The sequence below is a fragment of the Ictalurus punctatus genome, chromosome 8 (genome assembly GCF_001660625.3).
Source record: "Ictalurus punctatus breed USDA103 chromosome 8, Coco_2.0, whole genome shotgun sequence".
NCBI lineage: Eukaryota > Metazoa > Chordata > Actinopteri > Siluriformes > Ictaluridae > Ictalurus > Ictalurus punctatus.
The window spans coordinates 25,175,670-25,195,355 of record NC_030423.2 but is presented as its reverse complement, the minus strand read 5'-3'; the positions used below and the strand labels follow the sequence as shown (position 1 = coordinate 25,195,355).

The 19,686-nt window shown below is 41.3% G+C and overlaps 1 protein-coding gene across 1 annotated transcript; it reads left to right on the top strand.

Annotated features, from left to right (window-relative positions):
• The first annotated feature begins 469 nt into the window (after positions 1-469).
• On the top strand, positions 470-15,107 carry ssrp1a (structure specific recognition protein 1a). The gene is made up of 18 exons (XM_017475053.3): positions 470-579; positions 931-993; positions 1,133-1,318; positions 4,562-4,667; positions 5,910-6,103; positions 7,347-7,447; positions 7,830-7,959; positions 8,553-8,656; positions 8,880-9,008; positions 10,034-10,255; positions 10,443-10,515; positions 10,771-10,891; positions 10,983-11,028; positions 11,125-11,263; positions 12,741-12,908; positions 13,156-13,253; positions 13,908-14,070; positions 14,168-15,107. Exons 2-18 carry the CDS (start codon positions 940-942, stop codon positions 14,234-14,236), a joined length of 2,103 nt encoding a protein of 700 aa, XP_017330542.1. The 5' UTR covers positions 470-579; positions 931-939; the 3' UTR covers positions 14,237-15,107.
• The last annotated feature ends 4,579 nt before the right edge of the window (positions 15,108-19,686 follow it).

Here is a 19,686-nt window from a genome sequence, read left to right as displayed (position 1 = left end):
GATAAATAACTATATACTAGATATTCCTACTAGATTACTAAAGTCTCTCACTTATCCCAGTATTTTTTAGATAGTTTATTAGGGGGCGGTGCATTTCCCCAGATGTTTTCCTCAGCAAGTTCTCTAGTGTCATGTTTTGCTTTCCAATCTGCATCTCTAGCTCAGTTCTTTCCTCCTCATACCTTTTACAGTCTAACAGAATGTGTTTCACTGTCTCTAGTGTACTGCAGTGTGTGCAGAGTCCAGTGGGGTTTTTTCCTATTCTGTCTAACGCTAGATTTAATCCAGCATGACGTATTCTAATTATCATCTCTTCCTTTGGGTTTCTGCCCTGCCTCACACTCAATGTCTACTTGTTTGTTGTTGGTTTTTTTTGTACAGTATATAGGTATCATCCGGTGTCAGCTATGTATGTGAGTCAAAGTCTATCAAAAAAAATAAATAATATTTATACTCTCCATGTAGCGCGTACGCTAGAAGCGCATGACGTCATACAACCGGAAATAACGCGATCTTTTTCCGGGTCATTGTTTGCTGTTCCCGGACGTTTCACGCGGGAAAAGGGGGAGCAGAGCAGAGGTATGGTAATAGTTTCGTCCCTTTTTTCCCCTGTTTTAGTGACGTTAAACTGAGAAATAAACATATAGAAGCATGTTATTAGGGTGATTATTTGATAGTTGGGATCTCTTGGTTATGGAATAATGTAATATTTATGCGGTGTGTTTATGAAAAACAGGCTAGCAACGTTATACAGCTAGCTAAGTTGATTAGCGTCCATCAATCTCTCTCTCTCTCTCTCTCTCTCCCCCCCCCCCTCCCCCCCCCCCCTCCCCCCCCCTCTCCCTCTCCCTCTCTCTCTCTCTCTCTCTGTCTGTGTGTGTGTGTGTGTGTGTGTGTGTGTGTGTGTGTGTGTGTGTGTGTGTGTGTTAGGCAGCAGAGATGGGAGACACACTGGAGTTCAATGATATTTATCAGGAGGTGAAAGGATTCTGGGTAAGACACACACACTTCTGAATATCTGACATAAACACAGTGTTCAGTTTTAATCCCCAAAACATACAGAAGTTCTCTGTGCGTTAGATATTTTTTTAACATTATGTGCAATGACGTGTGTAAACTCTGGCCTTTACAGAATGACGGCCGGTTGCGGTTCAGTAAACAGTCTGTAGTCTACAAAAGCAGTAAGACGGGAAAAGTGGACAGCATCCCTGCCCCCGATCTATGTCTCGCACAGTGGCGGCGTGTCTGTCTCGGACACGGGATCAAACTGGCAACGAGCAACGGCCACATCTACAAATACGACGGCTTCAAAGACACGGTAACGAACTGAGGATGTGTGTGGTGTTGTATTTCTCTCTGAATGAAAACGTGTTCGTAAACACGTGAGTAATGTGCCGAAGTGAAAGCTACCTGAGACGTGCACACGATGTGAAAAGTCAAACAGGAACTCATTTGCAGTTTATTCAACTGTTTCTTTGTTAGAGTTACATTTGTAAAGTGCTTTACATTGTATTGGGGGGTAGTGATCTCTCCTCAACAACCATTAGTAGTGTGTAGCGTCCACCTGGATGATGCGATGGCAGCCATAGTGCGTCAGAACGACTGCCACACACCAGCTATTAGTGGAGAGGAGAGAGTGATGTAGCCAATCCAGGGATGGAGAATATTAGAGGGTCATGATAGAGAAGGGTCAATGGGGGAATTTCACCAGGACACTGGGGTTATACCCCTACTCTTTTTCCATAAGTATTCCGGAATTTTTAATGACCACAGAGAGTCAGGACCTTGGTTTAACATCTCATCTGAAAGACGGTGCTGTTTTTACAGTATAATGTCCCTGTCATTATACTGGGGCATTAGACCACAGGGTGAGCGCCCCCTGCTGGCCTCAATAATAGCACTTCCAGCCTGTTTACACTAGTGCGTTTTGGTTTTAAAATGAAAACGATCCTTGTCCACACTGGCATTTCCGCCATGTTTCAGAAACGATCTTCATCCACACTACCCAACTGAATGTCACATGACCGTTCATGCACACTGGGCATTGCACATACAAGTGTAAACAGGAAGTTGGTTGCTAGTCCAAACTGGCGTTCCACGTACGGCTTACGCCGCTCGAAGTGAGATTTGTTGCCGATTTCTCTAATCACAGCTCGCCTGTTGTGCATGTAGGCAGCTGCAGTATTATAGCATACAGAATTTAACTGCACAATGGCTGCTAAGAATGATGACAAATCCAGCAAAGCTTGTGGTTCAGTCTCCGTGTTGTTGTTGTGTATACAAACAAGGTAGCGTAATGGTCATATGGTAGGGCTTGACGAATCAGGGAAGGATACGCAATGATCCAGAAGACCCAATCGGGGCGGATGTGGGTGAAGCCTCGCTTTCGTTTTTCAAAAGTCTCCGTGGTCCGTTTACACTCAAATGCAAGCCCGGAGTTTTCAAAGTAAAACGGGGTCTTAGGCGTTTCCAAAAGTGTCCGTTTTCGAGGGTCGTAATTTCAGAATGGATGTCTTTTTCTTTACTTATTAATGGCGTTAAAAGGTAATATAATAAAAGGTAATATTTATAATGGGAGAAATATATTTGAAGTATATTCCCATTGCTATTTAACAAAGATATTTGTGTTTGGATAAACCTGTTTTGTGTTTGCAATTGTTTGAGGTCAATGAGAGCAGAGTATTATTGTGATTTATTTATTTATTTATTTATTTAAAAAAAATTTTTAATCAAAAGGTTACAAAATAAAGACAAAATTTCACAGCCTCCTTCGCTCATATTTACCAAGCATGCCGATATTAATGGAGGGCACTGTATTTGTGCCAGCTCACCAGCTTAGCCTGGGCTGTGAGATAAGCTAAACACCATTGGCTGTTTAAAAAGGGGGAGGAGCCACTCGATATGTGATGCCCTTACGTCAACACATCCAATAATGCTGTGTGTTTCAAGGCACTTCACGGGGACTGCAACAAAGTCATTATACTGTGTAAATATCACAAAAAGACCAAACAGTACCGGTTTTGGGGATCGATCCGCTACCTTACTCATACTCGTATAAGAAATTATGGATCTGATACTAACATCCAATACCGTAGGATACTCTGATATTGCATTTAGGAACAGACAACACAAAGCGACCTTGATTTATTTGGACGTATTTCATGATTAATGATGATACACCGATGATGTGCTCCATGAGAAACAACGTACTACAGTAGCAGTAACCTGATTAAAAATCCTCTTTATGGTGTTTATACAGCATGCAACCGTGTTCACGAACACGCGAGCACTTCGGTTCAGCGAGCACTGAGTAACCTCCAGTCACAGCACCGTCAAATCATTTTTAATGACGACGCTCTGACAGTGACCGAAGCCCTACGAGGCCACGCGTTATTATTGTTCTTGCTTCCCTGATTTTGATCGGTCTTTAATCTGTCTGTTACTTAATATACATGTTTTATTGAAGTCCCTGGGGTTCGCTTATTGTTCTAGAAGAAATGGTTGACGTGTGTGTGTGTGCGTGCGTGCGTGCGCGCGCTCCAAGAATGGTGATGAACTTGAGTTGAATCAGAGACTGTCGATTTCCACACACACCTAATCATGTTTAAGTTGGACTCGAGAAGAGCTGATGTAATGTTCAGTGCAATGCTAAATAGACATACTCGAAACAAAAATGTTCAGTAGATCGTGTGTGTGTGTGTGGGTGTAACACATTGAGTGTTTATGTCTGTGTAATTCAAGATGCTACAGGAAAAGGACGCTTCGATTCGCTCCGGGATTAATCAGTGGCTTCAGCTAATGTGTGTGTGTGTGTGTGTGTGTGTGTGTGTGTGTGTGTGTGTGTGTCCCCGTCCTAGCAGGAGTGTGTTTTATTAGCTTCCTCATGCACCATCATTCCGGGAAAACGCGCAACATTTCGTGACAAACTAAGGAGATGTGATTCTGACCTCCCTTACTGTTACGTGTGTGTGTGTGTGTGTGTTGCATTTAAATATATGGCTCGGCTGCTCACTTTGAATCCTGATGTTTATGGGGAGGCTAATTTAAGAACGGAAAACGAGAGCGTTGTAATGATTGTGATGAAAGTTCAGGTTTGTGTATAAAACTGGGAGATGTGGTGGATTAGGTGTGTGATGGTCGTTGTTATTAGCAACGTTTTTGTTTTTTTGCTTTTTTCTTTAGCACCAGCACCGCTGAGTGTGCAGATGTGTGTGTCTCTCTCTCTCTCTCTCTCTCTCTCTCTCTCTCTCTTGTTCTCTCTCTCTTCTTGTCTTGCTCAGACACACATGCACAACGCTAGTGTGACATGTGGAAGCGATTGTGCGGTGCTGGATAAATAAACAGTCTGATTGGGCGCGCTCAGTATGAGCCTGTGGCCGGATTACGCACACCTCCACCATCCCAGAGGGCCGCGGGGCACAGTGCCGACAGCCGACCTCTTATTAATGAAGCCGGCGGAGGGGTGTATAGGATATGGTTGCTGAACTGGGTTTTTTTTATTGGGGGGGTGACGAATTAACTCTATTTACTAATTCTCTCTGCACTCTGCTTTGCTCCACAGGACTTTGAGAAAATCTCCACATTTTTTAAGGCCAACTACAAAGTTGAGCTGACAGAAAAGGACATGTGTGTGAAAGGCTGGAACTGGGGCACAGCTAAATTCTCAGGTAAGTATGCTCCTAATAGATATAGTATTCATTTATAAATAAAATGCTCAATATACTCAGTCACATGATGCCTTGAGCAGAATGAGTGCAAAACCTCTAAAGTGCAAACAGACACGATAAATATTAAGGGCATTTAATATATCCGGTATACCATGTTACCGTACTCATTTCGTCGCATTTTTTATATATATATATGCATGCATGATCTAGTTGCAACACAAAATGACCGTGATCTGGACAAAGCAAACACTAAGTGAGTGAAAATAACAGTTCTTGATTCCGCTTTATTCTTGACCCATGCAGAAGCAGCAGCAACGTGAGCCGCGTAGTTCTAGTTCACGTACTCGATCCCTGCGTACTTTATATACATCTAGGGGATTTAAGGCGACGTCCACCAGGTGGCGTTCGGAGCCGAAACGTTCCTGTCGAGCTTGTAAAACGTTTTGCGAATCCCCTCACAGAGACGTTAAACACGCCGATAAGCTCTCTCACGAACCCGTTCTGCCGTCGTCGTGATCGCTGTCATGATCTGCGCCACAAATTTACAACTTGCTTCACTCATTTAGAAAAATCCAGAAGATTGGCACACAAAGCAGAAGATTTGGCTGCGGGAGAGGTTTTTGAAAGTCAAACGCGAAGGTAATAGAGAAGCTAGTACGCAAAAAAAGCTAACTTTATAAAGAACGAGCTTGGACGTCTAAGTGCATGATCACACGTGAGCGCTTTTTTTCGTGGCCTCTGTATAATGCAGTAATCTAGGGATACGAACGGCGCTAAATAAGATGTTCGGTGAAATCCCTGATCGATTAATACTCAGAGACTAGTACCAAATAACTTGTACTTGAGCTGGGGAAAATGATATCTGTAATGAACACTAATACAATGTTTAAAATGAGAGAAATCTGTCAGCCTATTGAAACATGGTTTACCCCATGTTCCTGGAAGAATGAAATTCATCGGAGACGTCGAGAGTACACGGGACCAACCTAAAAGTCTTTGAAGCACATCAGTAACCTCTCGCGAGGCCTGTAGAGAGTTCCAGTCGCTTTGTAAGGACGTTGAACCTCGGCACAGCTGAAAAACCATCGCGCTCGGGTGGTTACACGTCAGTTATACTAATATCTCTTGGTCTGAATCCGAAGGGGCAGATATAAATACAGTCTCTAAATACAGACGTCGTATGAAACATCTTCTCGATCGGTCTTTCTTTTGATTTTTACGATTTGTTGTTTACGCGTTCAGGGCCGTTGCTGTCATTCGACATTAACGACAGTCCGGCGTTCGAGATCCCCCTGGCCAACGTATCCCAGTGCACCACGGGAAAGAACGAGGTCACTGTGGAATTCCATCAGAACGACGACGCCGAAGTGTCGCTCATGGAGGTCCGCTTTTACGTCCCGCCCTCCACCGGAGACGAGGGCACGGACCCTGTAGAGGTACGCAAGCATTGTCATTATGTCAGGTACGCAAACATTGAGAGAGAGATTGTGTGAGAGATTGTGTGAGAGATTGTGAGAGAGAGAGAGATTGTGTGAGAGATTGTGAGAGGGAGAGAGAGAGAGAGATTGTGAGAGGGAGAGAGAGAGAGATTGTGTGAGAGATTGTGAGAGGGAGAGAGAGAGAGAGAGAGAGATTGTGAGAGGGAGAGAGAGAGAGATTGTGTGAGAGATTGTGAGAGAGAGAGAGATTGTGAGAGAGAGATTTGTTTGTCAGGTACGCAAGCGTTATGTAAAGCAAAACGAGCAACCGTTTCGATGAGTTCCTGTAGCTTTTCCTCACGCCGATACAGTCCACTCCGAAACTATTGGAACGGCAAGGCCAGTTCATTTGTTTTTGCTATAGACTGAAGACGTTTGGGTTTGAGATCAAAAGATGAATTTGGCTAGAGAGTTTAGAACCTTCTGTTTCACCTGTGAAGACAGTATTTGTTGTTAAAAAGGTTAAACCAACATGAAGATCGGAGAGCTGTCTGTGGGAGAAAAGCAAGCCATTTTGAAGCTGAGGAAAGTGGGAAAATCTATCAGAGGCGGCACAAAAACATTCGGCATAGCTAATACAACAATTTGGACTGTCCTGAAAAAGAAGGAAACCACTGGGGTACTGAGAAACCTTTTAATACACAAGGATCTGTGTTTTATGTTTAACACAGCTAGATGGAAATACCAGGAAATCCTAAACCCTTGTCTCATATCCAGCTTTTGATCCGAACTCCAAATGTCTTTGGTGTACAGCACGAACAAGTGAATTGGCCTTGCGATAGTTTCGGAGGGGGTCGTACGTGTATATAATCACTAATGATGTTTTGGTGATTTCAAATGTAAAGTAGGAAGTCCTCGAAGAATGGTATTGTTCTAATTCAGGACATTTGGTAATGTTTAAAGTGGGACGAGGACCCCTGCTGTATTTCCCTCGCAAATACCGTGACCATTTGTCTTTAGATGAACTTCTGAGAAGAGGCCATGGACATACAGCACAAATAAATAAATAATAATCTGGAGTGAAGTTATAGGATCTCTCTCACTCACTCACTCAATCTCACTCTCTCTCAATCTATCTCATCTCTCTCTCACGCTCTCTCAATCTTATCTCCCTCAATCTATCTCTATCTTTCTCGCTCTCAATCTCTCTCTCTCTCTCTCAATCTCTCTTTCTCTCTCTCTCTGTCTCTCTCTTATGCAGATCTTTTCCCAGAATATTCTCTCTCAGGCAGATGTTATTCAGGCTACCGGAGATGCTGTGTGTATCTTCAAAGAACTGCAGTGCCTTACGCCCAGAGGAAGGTAAAAAAAAAAACCCCACACACACACACCTGGCCCTTTCATATTGGTTTCACTTTCACAATTGCTTTCGCTCAAAGCTTAGAAGGATGTACTAGACTTTGAATAAAATCATGTTTAGCTTTTTGTTTAGGTTTTTCTTTTTGGGTTTTGTTTTGGATTGTAACCACATCATGACCTTTTTGGAAATGTAGTCTAAAGCTCTTATTTGACTTTTTCCCTGCAGTTCATAAAACACTCATAATATCCATCATTTAAAAAGTACAAGAAAATGTGACTTTTTTTTTTTTTTTTTTTTTTAGCCACTGTAGAAATCGTATTTAAACATATCTCCCAGCATTTCACACACTAACCCATGTGCGTTTGTCTCTCACTTTCCATCCAGGTACGATATTCGTATCTATCCCTCTTTCCTACACCTGCACGGTAAGACCTTTGACTACAAGATCCCCTACACCACCGTCCTGCGCCTCTTCCTGCTGCCTCACAAGGACCAGAGGCAGATGTTCTTTGTGGTGAGTGCGGATTTTGACTGATTTTAAAAACATACCAGAGTGCTGATGAATATTTTTTTTCGTAGACGGCAAAATGGCAAGTTTCTAGTTTATTTAAGAAGATCCAGTATAAGTATCCAGCGAGCGTGTATTTGTGGTGTTACTGCCACCTGCTGGCACTGAGTAGGACCAGTCAGTGGGCGCAGGTGTCCGTGTACACGACTCGTCTCTCACCTTTTACTCTGTCTGCTCTTGAAGTTTCTTCTGAACTCATTGTAGTAATTACACTTCCTCTGGGTTGACTTGACGTTCTGCTGGACGTATGTCATTCACCTTCGTTGAACAGCGAGAACTCTAATCTTTTTGTCAACGGTTTATTCTTGTGAAAATTAAGCACAGCGGTGAATCGGTTCACTAAAAAGCATGACCGCTTCGTTAATCCGAGCTGAAACGGGTTGAGGTTGATTATATGACGGATATTATGTAATGCGTCGCGTGTAAATTGAAGGTAAAGGTAAGCACTGAGGTGTAGAAAGTTATGCTTTTCTTTGTGACACCATCACACACACACTTTTTCTTACTGTGTTGTATCCTTTGATTCTCTGTAAATTCAGATCAGCTTGGATCCACCCATTAAGCAGGGCCAGACACGCTATCATTTCCTCATCCTCCTCTTCTCCAAAGACGAAGACGTTAACCTCACTCTCAGCATGAGCGAGTGAGTAGCTTGGCCCTTTTTTTTTTCTTTCTTTCTTTTTTCTTTTTTTAAACCCAGCTTTTATGTGTGTCTGTCTCTCTGTGGGTGGGGGAAGGCCCCCTGGCCCCTCGTTCCACTTAAAATGATTTTGTCAGCTATACTGAAAACCTTAGCTCCGTCAGACTCTTTAACATACAACATTTGTTTCTTTTTAACCTCTCTATCGCTCTCGCTCTCTCGACAGGGAGGAGGTAGAGAGGCGCTTCGAGGGAAAGCTGAACAAGAACATGTCCGGCTCTCTGTACGAGATGGTCAGCAGGGTCATGAAGGCTCTGGTCAACAGAAAGATCACGGTGCCGGGAAACTTCCAGGGGTGAGACCTCGCACGCCCCCACACTCGCACACGCACTCGCACACGTCACAAAGTGGTCAGAAGCGTGTTAGCTGTGGTTTTGGGGGTCTTGAAGCGAGCAGATGTTTTCTTTAATGGTTGTGATCTTTAGGAAGTGGGCAAATAAGTGATGTCGGGTTTGCGCAGTCAGCTGTGTGTGTGCTGGTTTTTCTGTTTTTAGGAAGCTCCGTTAAAAACATTAAAGCTGCTTTGAATCGAACACCCAAAGTCTAAAGTCTAGTAAAATTGTAGGAATGAGAATTTGGTTCATTATTCAGCAGATGGGTTAGTTGACCGAGAAGTCCTTAGGACGGAGGGGGAGAGGTTCAACCTTGTGGAAGGGCTAGGGTCTTTAGTGCACACGTTTTTTATACGTATCTATCTATCCACATATATACACCCACACACACACACACACACAAATTAGCAGCGAATTAGCAGCACACGTGATCCACCATGCTGCCTGCGAGTTTTGTCGACGCAGACGGCCCGGTGCTTATGCTTTCACCGCAGATAGATGGCCGCAACGTCAAGTGCACACGCTGCTTCTCCTTCATCTCGTAGGATCTGATACGTACTCCGGTGCATTTTATACCTACAAAAACACTCTCCCATCTACAAAGTTTCATTTTAGAGACAAGAAAACCGGTTTAAGAGTGGGATGCTAGATGCGCCACCCGACAATAACTGTTACTATGGCAACCAGTAGTAGTAGATTTGTGAACGTAGCTTTGCTCTGAGTTTTTACAGGAAAAAAATAAAGCTCCGGAAAGATTTAATTACGTTGCTTAGTACTGGACAGATCAATAGTAAAACATGGCAATTTTTCTAATAAGGCACGTCCTGAAGTGTTTTATTCTTCTAATACCACAGCAGTTCCAATTCTTATTTATTATGTCTACATTTATAGTTAAATGTGAAATCTGGGGATCGTTTTCGGTACGGAATAAAGCCGTGAAATGAAAACAGCTCGACGTCGATGTCTGAATACTTTTTCCTCTATGAAGTCATTCAGGTGCTCAGTGCATCACGTGCTCATACAAGGCTACCTCGGGGCTGCTGTATCCTCTGGAGAGGGGCTTCATTTACGTGCACAAACCCCCGGTGCACCTGCGCTTCGAGGAGATCTCCTGCGTGAACTTCGCCCGAGGCACCACCACCACGCGCTCCTTCGACTTCGAGATCGAGACCAAGCAGGGCAGCCAGTACACCTTCAGCAGCATCGAGAGGTACATTACATTACCCAGAATTCCCTTGTACAATACCGCATGTCGAGGGCACAACTACATTGTGTTTTTAAACTCCTGCAAGCATCAACAATCATGTTTCCATTTTCCAATGTGTGGGGGGAGGTTTAAAAAAAAAATTAAAATAAAATAAAAAACCCCGACCGTCGTGTTTCTCTGTTTTTTGTAGAGAGGAATACGGCAAACTGTTCGACTTTGTTAATGCCAAGAAGCTGAGCATCAAGAACAGAGGCATAAAGGAGGTAATGTAATCACATAGTATATAAACAGATGTAGCCTGGGTATATAGCGTGCGTGACCTGGCCTCATTAGAGACAATAAAAGCTGAACCTAACCATCTAACCACCCCAGGGGTTGGAATTTTTTTTGGGGGGGGGTTTTGGGCTTGATGTACTTAATGACTTGTAAATGTAAATCGATGTAGTTCTTTATCGCCATCTTATGGACGGGGCCGTGTACTGCAGTCTTTGAGGCTGTGCGTGTGTGTTTACGTGTAGGACATAAAGGCAACCGGTGGCTACAGCGACTCCGACGAGGATGAGCACGATGCTTATTTGGAGAGGATGAAGGAGGAGGGTAAAATCCGAGAGGAGGGAGACGAGTCCGATGGTGACAGTGGTGAGTCACGCAGTTGATCTAATCATTCCTGAATATTTCGCTCGTTTCATTGCTTTGCTGTGTAACAAAAATCTGTATTTTTTTTCTCCAGATGTGTCCTTCAATCCTGGCGAGGAAGATGATGACATTGCTGAAGAGTGAGTTTTCTTCTTTTTTTTCTCTTTTTGATAGGGTTTGCTTAAAAATCTCTTTAAAAAAAAAAAAAAAAAAAATCCTTCCTTGTCTGTACACAGATATGACAGTAATGCCTCGGTGAGCGACAGCGAGGGAGAGGAGGATGATGATAGCGGGGATGAAGGGAGGAAGAAAAAAGTCGAGAAGAAGCCCAAGAAACCGGTGAAAGAGAAGAAGGAGAGAAAACCACGCAAAGAGGTGAATTCTACAAACGAAACGGTGGATTTGATTTGATTTATTTATTAACAAGTTGTAGTCGGTCATTTTTTGGTTGATCCTAATTAGCTTCCTTAGCCCAAACTCCATATATGGTCGTCGTGATGGTGGTTTAAACGTAACAGTCATTTGGCTGTGATCAGACATGGTGGCCTCACCACTGAACGCTCAATGAAAGAAAAGGGTCCGAATCTGTTAGCGTTTAACCTACAGTGTTTGTCCCAAGATGTTCGTAGTCTTGCGTTGATGATGCACAGACACCAGATTCCCACAGAGCTGGGGGAAAAGAAGAAGAAGAAGAAGGGGGGGGGAGACATTCCCATTTATTTATTTATTTATTTATTTATTTATTTATTTATTTAGCTGGGCACCGCGTGTGTCCGAGGGAATACATAAAAATGTAATTAATACGATCCATGTGTGCAGCATAATTACTTCCTGATGCGTTGTAAAATGTGCAGTTCTGCTGATGCCCAGATGAGCGCATGTTCCTGGGCTCAGGAACGGACCGCGATGCTGTTTGTATTAGGATGGTCAAATAGTGACCACACGCACGTAGTATCTAATACGCATGTAAATATTAATGAGAAGATATGTTACAGCACCGCAGACACTACATACAGCTGTCATGCGTCTATCAGGCTCGGGGTTCATTTCGTATAAACCAAGAAAGAGCTGAAAATCATCTGCTTACAAAGAAAGAAAGAAAAAAAAACGTCCGGAATGTTTTATTTATTTATTTGCTCTCAGCTTTGCGGTCGCTGATATTTAGCTCGATTTTTACATTTCATGTAAAAATCCATAGTTTTTTTGAACACCTTTTATGCAGGAACCTTTTTTTTTTTTTCTTTTCTTTTTTTTTTTTTTACGCCTCCAAAACACAGGCCAAATTTGAAATATTTCCAGTTCTCTATAAATGTTCCTCTCAAGAAATCCACACATATAAAGAATTCACAACATTAAAGTCCATAAAGTTATATGTAATAAAGCAGAATGACATTCTTTACATTCTTTATATGTGTGGATTTCTTGAGTTAATACTGATGTCTGGTGAAAATTTCATGTGAATAACCTCATTGGAAATATATTTACTGAAGAAAAATGTCGACGTGTTCAATACTTATTTCCCCCGCTGTATTCATGCGAAGATAACATGTGTCTGTCGTACATCGTAGTTCAGTCCTTTTCCTACATCAGTGTTAATTTAGCCGAAAAGTTTCTAGCATTTTCAAACAGACCTACACTAGATGACTAAAAGAAGAGCATTTTGATCTTAACTTTTATGTACATACTGTATTTGGTTTGTTTGATTTTTATTTATTTATAATAACACGACTTGTCCAGCAGAGGGCGTCATCAGTAACAATGAGTAAATCTTAAATATATAGTGACTAGCTGAGATAGTATTTACAAAAGCACAGTATATAACACAAATACATGCTCTCTCTTTCCATAACAGAAGAAGGTAAAGGACGCAGGAGCCCCTAAGAGGCCCATGAGCGCCTACATGCTGTGGTTGAACGCCAACAGAGAGCGGATCAAGTCCGAGAATCCCGGAATCTCAGTCACGGAGATCTCCAAGAAAGCCGGAGAGATGTGGAAACAGATTGACAAAAGCCGCAGGGAGGTCGGTACTACATGATGCTGCGTAGTCGTTTACAATCAGTAAGAAGTTGTCCTTTATGACCCGAAGGAATAAATATTTCATAATACAGCTATAATGCGCCTCCTCCTACTGAATACCACAAATACTCCTGTCTCTGCCCTGTCATCACTTCCTGTAAGAAACTAGCTTCACTTAAACAAAAGACACTCGGGGGAACGGTTTGTAAACGTGTCTTCTATCTAACACGCTTCTCTCTCTGTCTGTGTAGGAGTGGGATAAGAAGGCAGAAGAAGCTAAAAAACAGTACGAGAGAGCAATGAAAGAATATAAAGAAAGCGGCGGAGGAGCTTCATCATCTGCGGTCAAGTGAGCTAACTGCATATACAGTACACACACACATGTATACGTCTATATATTTAAACATAAACTCATTCTTTACTGCTGTATCTTCTGCACTACAAGCCCCATCTCCATAAAATCTGCCTGCTTAGATTTAAAAAAGGGTTGCACAGCGCCGCAAAAGTATTTTCCCCCTCCTCCCCCCTTTCTTGCTTTCCTGCAGTATTGCACATTTGTGACATGGAATCATTTTTAGGGCTTTAGATAATGTAAACCTAAACAAAGGGCCCACTGGTCACTGGATTAGCTGCACTTGAGGTTTGAGGGAGTTTGAGTTTTCGACATGGTGGTGTAACCCCTTCAAGATATTGAAACAAATCTTAAAGCATTCAGTGGATCAAATATGCAGAAATCGAGCAAATCAAGAAGAGGCAATACACTGTAAAAGGCCATAATAATGAATTGTTGAAATCATTGTAGGGGAAATGGGTCTGTTTATGCAGAAAGCACTAGAAATGCAAGGTACATAGCAATGATAATAGGTGCTTCCCTGTAAATTTCATTAAAATCTCATTAAATCAGTCTCATTAGTTAATCAGCCTTGAATGTCATAGTCAGTGATGACACATTTGATCAAAAGTAAGGTTTAAACCCCCCCCTTCTCTCTGTGCTGTGCGACAGGGAAAAGAAGAAGAAAGGCGGGAAAGCGGATGAGAAGAAAAGGAAGAGCGTAGGAGAGAAGGAGCGAGACAAAGTAGTAAACGAAAGCTTTAAGAGCAAAGAGTTCATTTCTAGCGAGGAGAGCTCGTCTGATTCTGATCGCGGCAAAGGCAAAAAGCGCAAGGTAACGTACACCGCCGTAGTCCTTTTTTCTCTAATAATAATACTGGAGCTTTTTTTTTTGGTTGAAACAGGAAGTTATGTTTTACTGTTCTTCACAGGCTGATGAGGATGAGGAAGAGATCGCCTCTACGCCACCGAGCTCGGAGGCGGAGTCCGACTCCGAATGAAATCGCACACGTGTGCTGGGGTTCTGAGAACGTGAGCTGCTGCTCAGGATAAACGACCAAACTACACACCATGTTTTCACGAAACGTCATTTACAGATCTGAAACAAACATTGCCGAGAAACAAAATTATAATTGGCAAATATATATATATATATATATATATATATATATATATATATATATATATATATATATAAATAAAATATAATATACACACACACGCATATATAAAAGATTTGGACCAGGTATTTAAAGCTAACGTAATTTTAAAAAATCTACACGTTAGTATAATTGCTCTTGCAAAGATATAAATGATATTTTTTGCTTTTTATAAATTCAGTCATCACACGTTTTCTCACGTTAAGGGAAAGCAGTGCGTTTTGATGGCTGCATGTCAGCAATGTTTGTTTATCAGAACACCACTGTTACTTTTACAATTTTTTTTTTTTTTTTTTTTTTTTTTTTTTTTTTTTTTTTTTAATAAATATTTACCACGTATCCTCTCTGGCATTGCAGTCACAGATAAAACAAACACACACTGACTGGTCTTTGGACCAATTTTTTCTGCCTCCTCAGGCACTGGTGTACATTCGCTCTATGGGAAATGGAAACCATGGAGAGGCGGGTACCCTTTTTTTTTTGCGTGTGTGAATTCTGAGTGCAACAACCAACTAGAGCCCTTTACTATCTTTATTTCTTACTTGTAGGTAAATTTGATTTAAAAATTAAATCAGGGATCATTAGCGTTATCTTGTGTTTTTGTTTCCCCGCTTTTAAATGAAGATCCTGTACTGCATCTTGATTTGAATATATGGGTGTTATGTGTTTGTCCTGTTACAATCTCAATAAATGTTTTGTAATAAAATTTGAACTGTGTGTGATGAAGCGATTTGTGAGGCTTTTACACAAACAACAAATCCCAATAAGAAGCAGCCTAGGTTAAAGATATTCTCACATTCCATGTTACTAAGCATTTGTTTTGGCCAGAGATCATCTTACAACGATCAACTAGAGATTTATAGCAGCATTCATTCACTGTATCTAATTCCAGTGGGTCGAAAATTTATGCCAAGTTGACTTTCTCTTTAAGCAGTCTGGAAGATTCTAAACATTTCTTTAATGCCTTTTTTAATGCATATTCTGTGTACAACTACCATTCAGAGAGTCCTACAGTACATCACCATTGATGCGCAAGGAAGAAGTCCCAATGTAAAAAACAAACAAAAAAACAGCCTGAAGTTTGCAGCCTTTTGGAGGAGTGTTCTTTGATCAGATAAAGCAAAAGTTGAGCTGTTTAGTCATAATTATCAGTGCCACATATGGTGGAAAAAGGGTGAGGTTTTCAAACAGAAGAACACTGTCCTGACTGTGAAGCATGGGGGTGGCAGTATCGTGTAGTGAGGAACAGGGACTGGTGTACGTCAGAAAATAGATGACGTTGTGCGGGAGGAGGATTATCAAAATACTGAAGCAACACCTCAGGACATCAGCCAGAATGTTACAACTGGGTCTTAGAGCAGGACAATGATCCTAAGTTTACCGTCAAAGCTGTAACAAAATGACAAAAGACAACAAAGTGAGTGGCGTGATTGGAGTAGCCATCAGAGTGCCCTAACGTGAATCCCATTGAAAACGTGTGCAATATACACAGATCAGCCATAACATTGTGTAGGTCCAATTTCTGTCACCGAAACAGCTCTGACCCGTCGAGGCATGGACTCCACAAGACCTCTGAAGGTGTGTTGTGGTATCTAGCACCAAGACGTTAGCAGCAGATCCTTTAAATCCTGTAAATTGAGAGGTGGGGCCTCCATGGATCTGACTTGTTTGTTCAGTACATCCCACAGATGTTCGATCGGATTGAGATCTGGGGAATTTCGAGGCCGAGTCAACACCTGGAACCCTTTGTCATGTTCCTCAAACCGTTCCTGAACTATTTTTGCGGTGTGGCAGGGAGCATTGAGCACCCATGACCCTGTTTGTCCTTCCTTGGACCGCTTTTGGTAGGTACTAACCACTGCATACCGGGGAAAACCCCACAAGACCTGCTCTGACTCGTTCGTCAGAATGGTGTGTTCGTCAGGTTTTCATTCCAACCAAGCAGAAGCCACACCTGATTCCACCTGTTTAATCAGTTGGTCATGGCATTCAATAGACTTAGGTGTGGCTTCTGCTTGGTTGGAATGAAAACCTGCACCCACACCGGCCCTTTCCGGATAAGATCGGACACCCCTGGTCTAGACATCACAATCTAGCCCTTTGTCAAAGTCGCTCAGATCCTTACGTTTGCCCATTTTCCCTGCTTCCAACACAACTTCGAGAGCTGACTGTTCACTTGCTGCCTAATAAATCCCACCCCTTTATATGTGCCAATGTAACGAAATAATCAATGTTCTTCACTTCACCTGTCAGTGGTTTTAATGTTATGGCTGATCGGTGTAGGTTGACTAATAAATAATGCAAATAAATAATTCACTAATAAATATTTTTTACTTCAATTTTTATCTTTTTTTTTCATGGAGCAAGTGTCAACAGAACCAGTGTTGGATAAGATTTTTGATATAAATAAAACACAAGGGTAATAAAATAGGGAGAATGACATCACATATAATGGTATTTTGAGCAAACGAGGGGTGTTTCAACTGTATAAAAAGGGAGCCCCATCTCAGGGGACTTGAAGATCACTCTGGGACGTCCCTCTGTGTGGTTCTCATGTGGTGAGCAGCAATAAGCCGTTGCTTTTCCTATTCACGACTCTCTGTGATTTTGTCATCCTCAAACTGATGTAAGTACTTGATGATATAACTTAGGTGTGTTTAGCTTTTTGGAAAATTAGAGACAACACCAAACAAAGGACCATTACACAGACAGGAAAAAGAAACCCTAGCAAGTGGAATAACGAGGGTGAAAGTGTTGAGAGATCAGGAAAGTCTTTCAGCTCAGATTTAAACAGGAAGTGGTGGGAGAAAAAAAATCCAAAAGTTTGGGTGGTAAGACACATGAAGTCCTCCCCCCAATGACCATTTATTGGACAATCTAATCTTGGGGACGTAAGTGTATACACTGGGATGTGAGAGTGCTTAATGTTAAGCGATAAACAAGATAAGATAAAAATATCAGAACGGGCTGAAACTGTCACAGAGTATTTCTGTTTGGTTATTGAGTACTTAGAGCTTAATAGCCAGTTTAATTGGTCTCTTGAATTTCTCTTGGGTTAATTCCAAATTTCAATAACTCAGAAACAGTTCGGCGTAGTAAATAATGTATAAATAAATGATAAATAAATTGGACCTAATGTGTTCTGCTGAAGGAAAGATCAAGAATTAAAAGCTCTCTGGCTCTAATAAATAGCCAGAATTTTATTGTACATATTAAAATCATTTTCCTGGAATAAATCTATTGTGGGAGTTCGTGGAATCTGTTTTGTAATTAAAGTGCTTCCTGGCAACAAATAGATTGAGAAACATTGCTGTAAGAGTGTGAATATTTGACTATGTGTGAGAAAGAGAGAGAGAGAGATAGATAGATAGATAGAGACCGACCGAGAGAGAGAGAGAGAGAGAGAGAGAGAGAGAGAGAGAGAGAGAGAGAGAGAGAGAGAGAGAGAGAGAGAGAGAGTCAATAAAACTCGATGAAAGATAAAAGCTTGTCTAGTTTACCAAAATAAAAATCTTGCCTCACAGACAGATAGCTCATAGTTCATAGGAGTGAGTGTGTGGTTTTTAATCTATCTGCTTGCCGAATTAGCCGGTGTGGTCTTTAATATGTCATGGGGAAATGGGATGGTAAAAGCGAGTGTGGTTTTTTTTTTCATAAACGGATGGAAAAAGACAAATGGAGCCATTTCCTTTTGCTTTCCACAGAGCTGATCTAATTGGACGATGCCGAGGGAGTGTTCCACCTCTTTCCCTGTTTTCAGCTCTCGTGGTGTGGGATTTCAAAAATAATGCCATTAACGGAACGAGTGCATGTTAATGTTTCTCCTTCTGTCTATACATCCATTTGTGGACGTTGTTAAATGTCAGTGACTTGGCCAGCAGTAATACAGCGTTGCTGTCACTAATGTGCATATGGCACTAGCGGTGCTCTATAATTTACAGGAAGCTAGTTTATTTCAGAAACACCCTCCCTTTCCCCAATAACTTCAAAGCATTTTTGATATGTAAGTGGCTCATTAAAGAACCACAAACATAATGGGCCCACTTCTGTACAAGTGGAAGCCTATTCCCTCTCCTCAATAAGTACACAATTTGCACATTACAGTAGTCCCAGTTGGGTTGGACGTATTCAACAGGGAAAGTATTAATGCAGGGTAAAGTACACTTTCTAACTGACAATACAATCCTAACCCAAAATATGCCTGTAGGCCGACTGGCTACTGTGTGTGTGTGCATGGTGCTGACAATGAGATGGAACTGACATCTCATACTGAGTGTATGTTCCAGATCCACTGCAAGCCTGACCAGGATAAAGCACTTCCTGAAGATGAATGAATGTCCTGACCCTAACCATCTAGAGTTTGTTTGTTTGTTGTTGTTTTTTTTTATATATACGGGTGCATCTCAAAAAATTTGATTATCGTGGAAAAGTTAGTTTTTTTTCTGTCATTTAATTCAAAAAGTAGAACTTTCATATATTCTAGATTCATTACACACAAAGTGAAATAAATTAAATTACGGGAAGAAAATGAACTTTTTCCACGATATTCAAATTTTTTAAATGGTATATATTGTACTCGAATCTTCTTTTCCCACCATGTAAAAGATGTATTTCTAAAAAGATTTATTTTGCTGAAATAAAGCAAATATAATAAATACAACAGTACAATACCATATAACAGTGTAATACTATACAGTACAATGCAATAATTAAAATGCCATAAACACAATCCAACAACAATAAAACAATAACGTGCAAACATGTGTCACATAGTATGGGGTCCACAAGTCTGAGAGCACTCGTGAAAATGCTTCTATGTTGCACTTTTTTTTTCTAATTTCATACAACTATTTTAATTACAAATTATATTATCGAAATAGGAAGTAGAGTCTTTCTTAGTGTTTGGTTTGTCCCCTTTTTAGCTTTAATGACAGCGTGCACTCGAGCTGCATGGACTCCACAAAGTTTGTCCAAAACCTTATTATCCATTTTAGATCAAATCCGTCAGTGTCATCTGAACACACGCTTCAATGGAAGAGATTAAGCATGAGCAAAACAAGGCAGGTAATACGGTCAATATCACATATTTGCTCACATTTAAATAGGGACCTAGAAATAGTGCAGAATCTTAAATATCAAAAAAAATAATTTAATATAAGATATTGAACATTTACTTGAACATTTATAAAAAATAGGTTTATTCAGTGTGGTCTCAGATTTTTGGACCCCACTGTATATGTCCAGTGATTAAAGTGTTACTCACAGGTGACATGAATAACATTGATTATCCC

What these genes read in the sequence shown, in the direction of transcription:
- ssrp1a (XM_017475053.3), top strand. Translation starts at nt 940, where the DNA reads ATGGGAGACACACTGGAGTTCAATGATATTTATCAGGAGGTGAAAGGA. An exon ending in AGAGAAAACCACGCAAAGAG is followed by an intron (nt 11,264 to 12,740) that starts GTGAATTCTACA and finishes TTTCCATAACAG; the next exon opens with AAGAAGGTAAAGGACGCAGG. An exon ending in GCAAAGGCAAAAAGCGCAAG is followed by an intron (nt 14,071 to 14,167) that starts GTAACGTACACC and finishes TGTTCTTCACAG; the next exon opens with GCTGATGAGGATGAGGAAGA.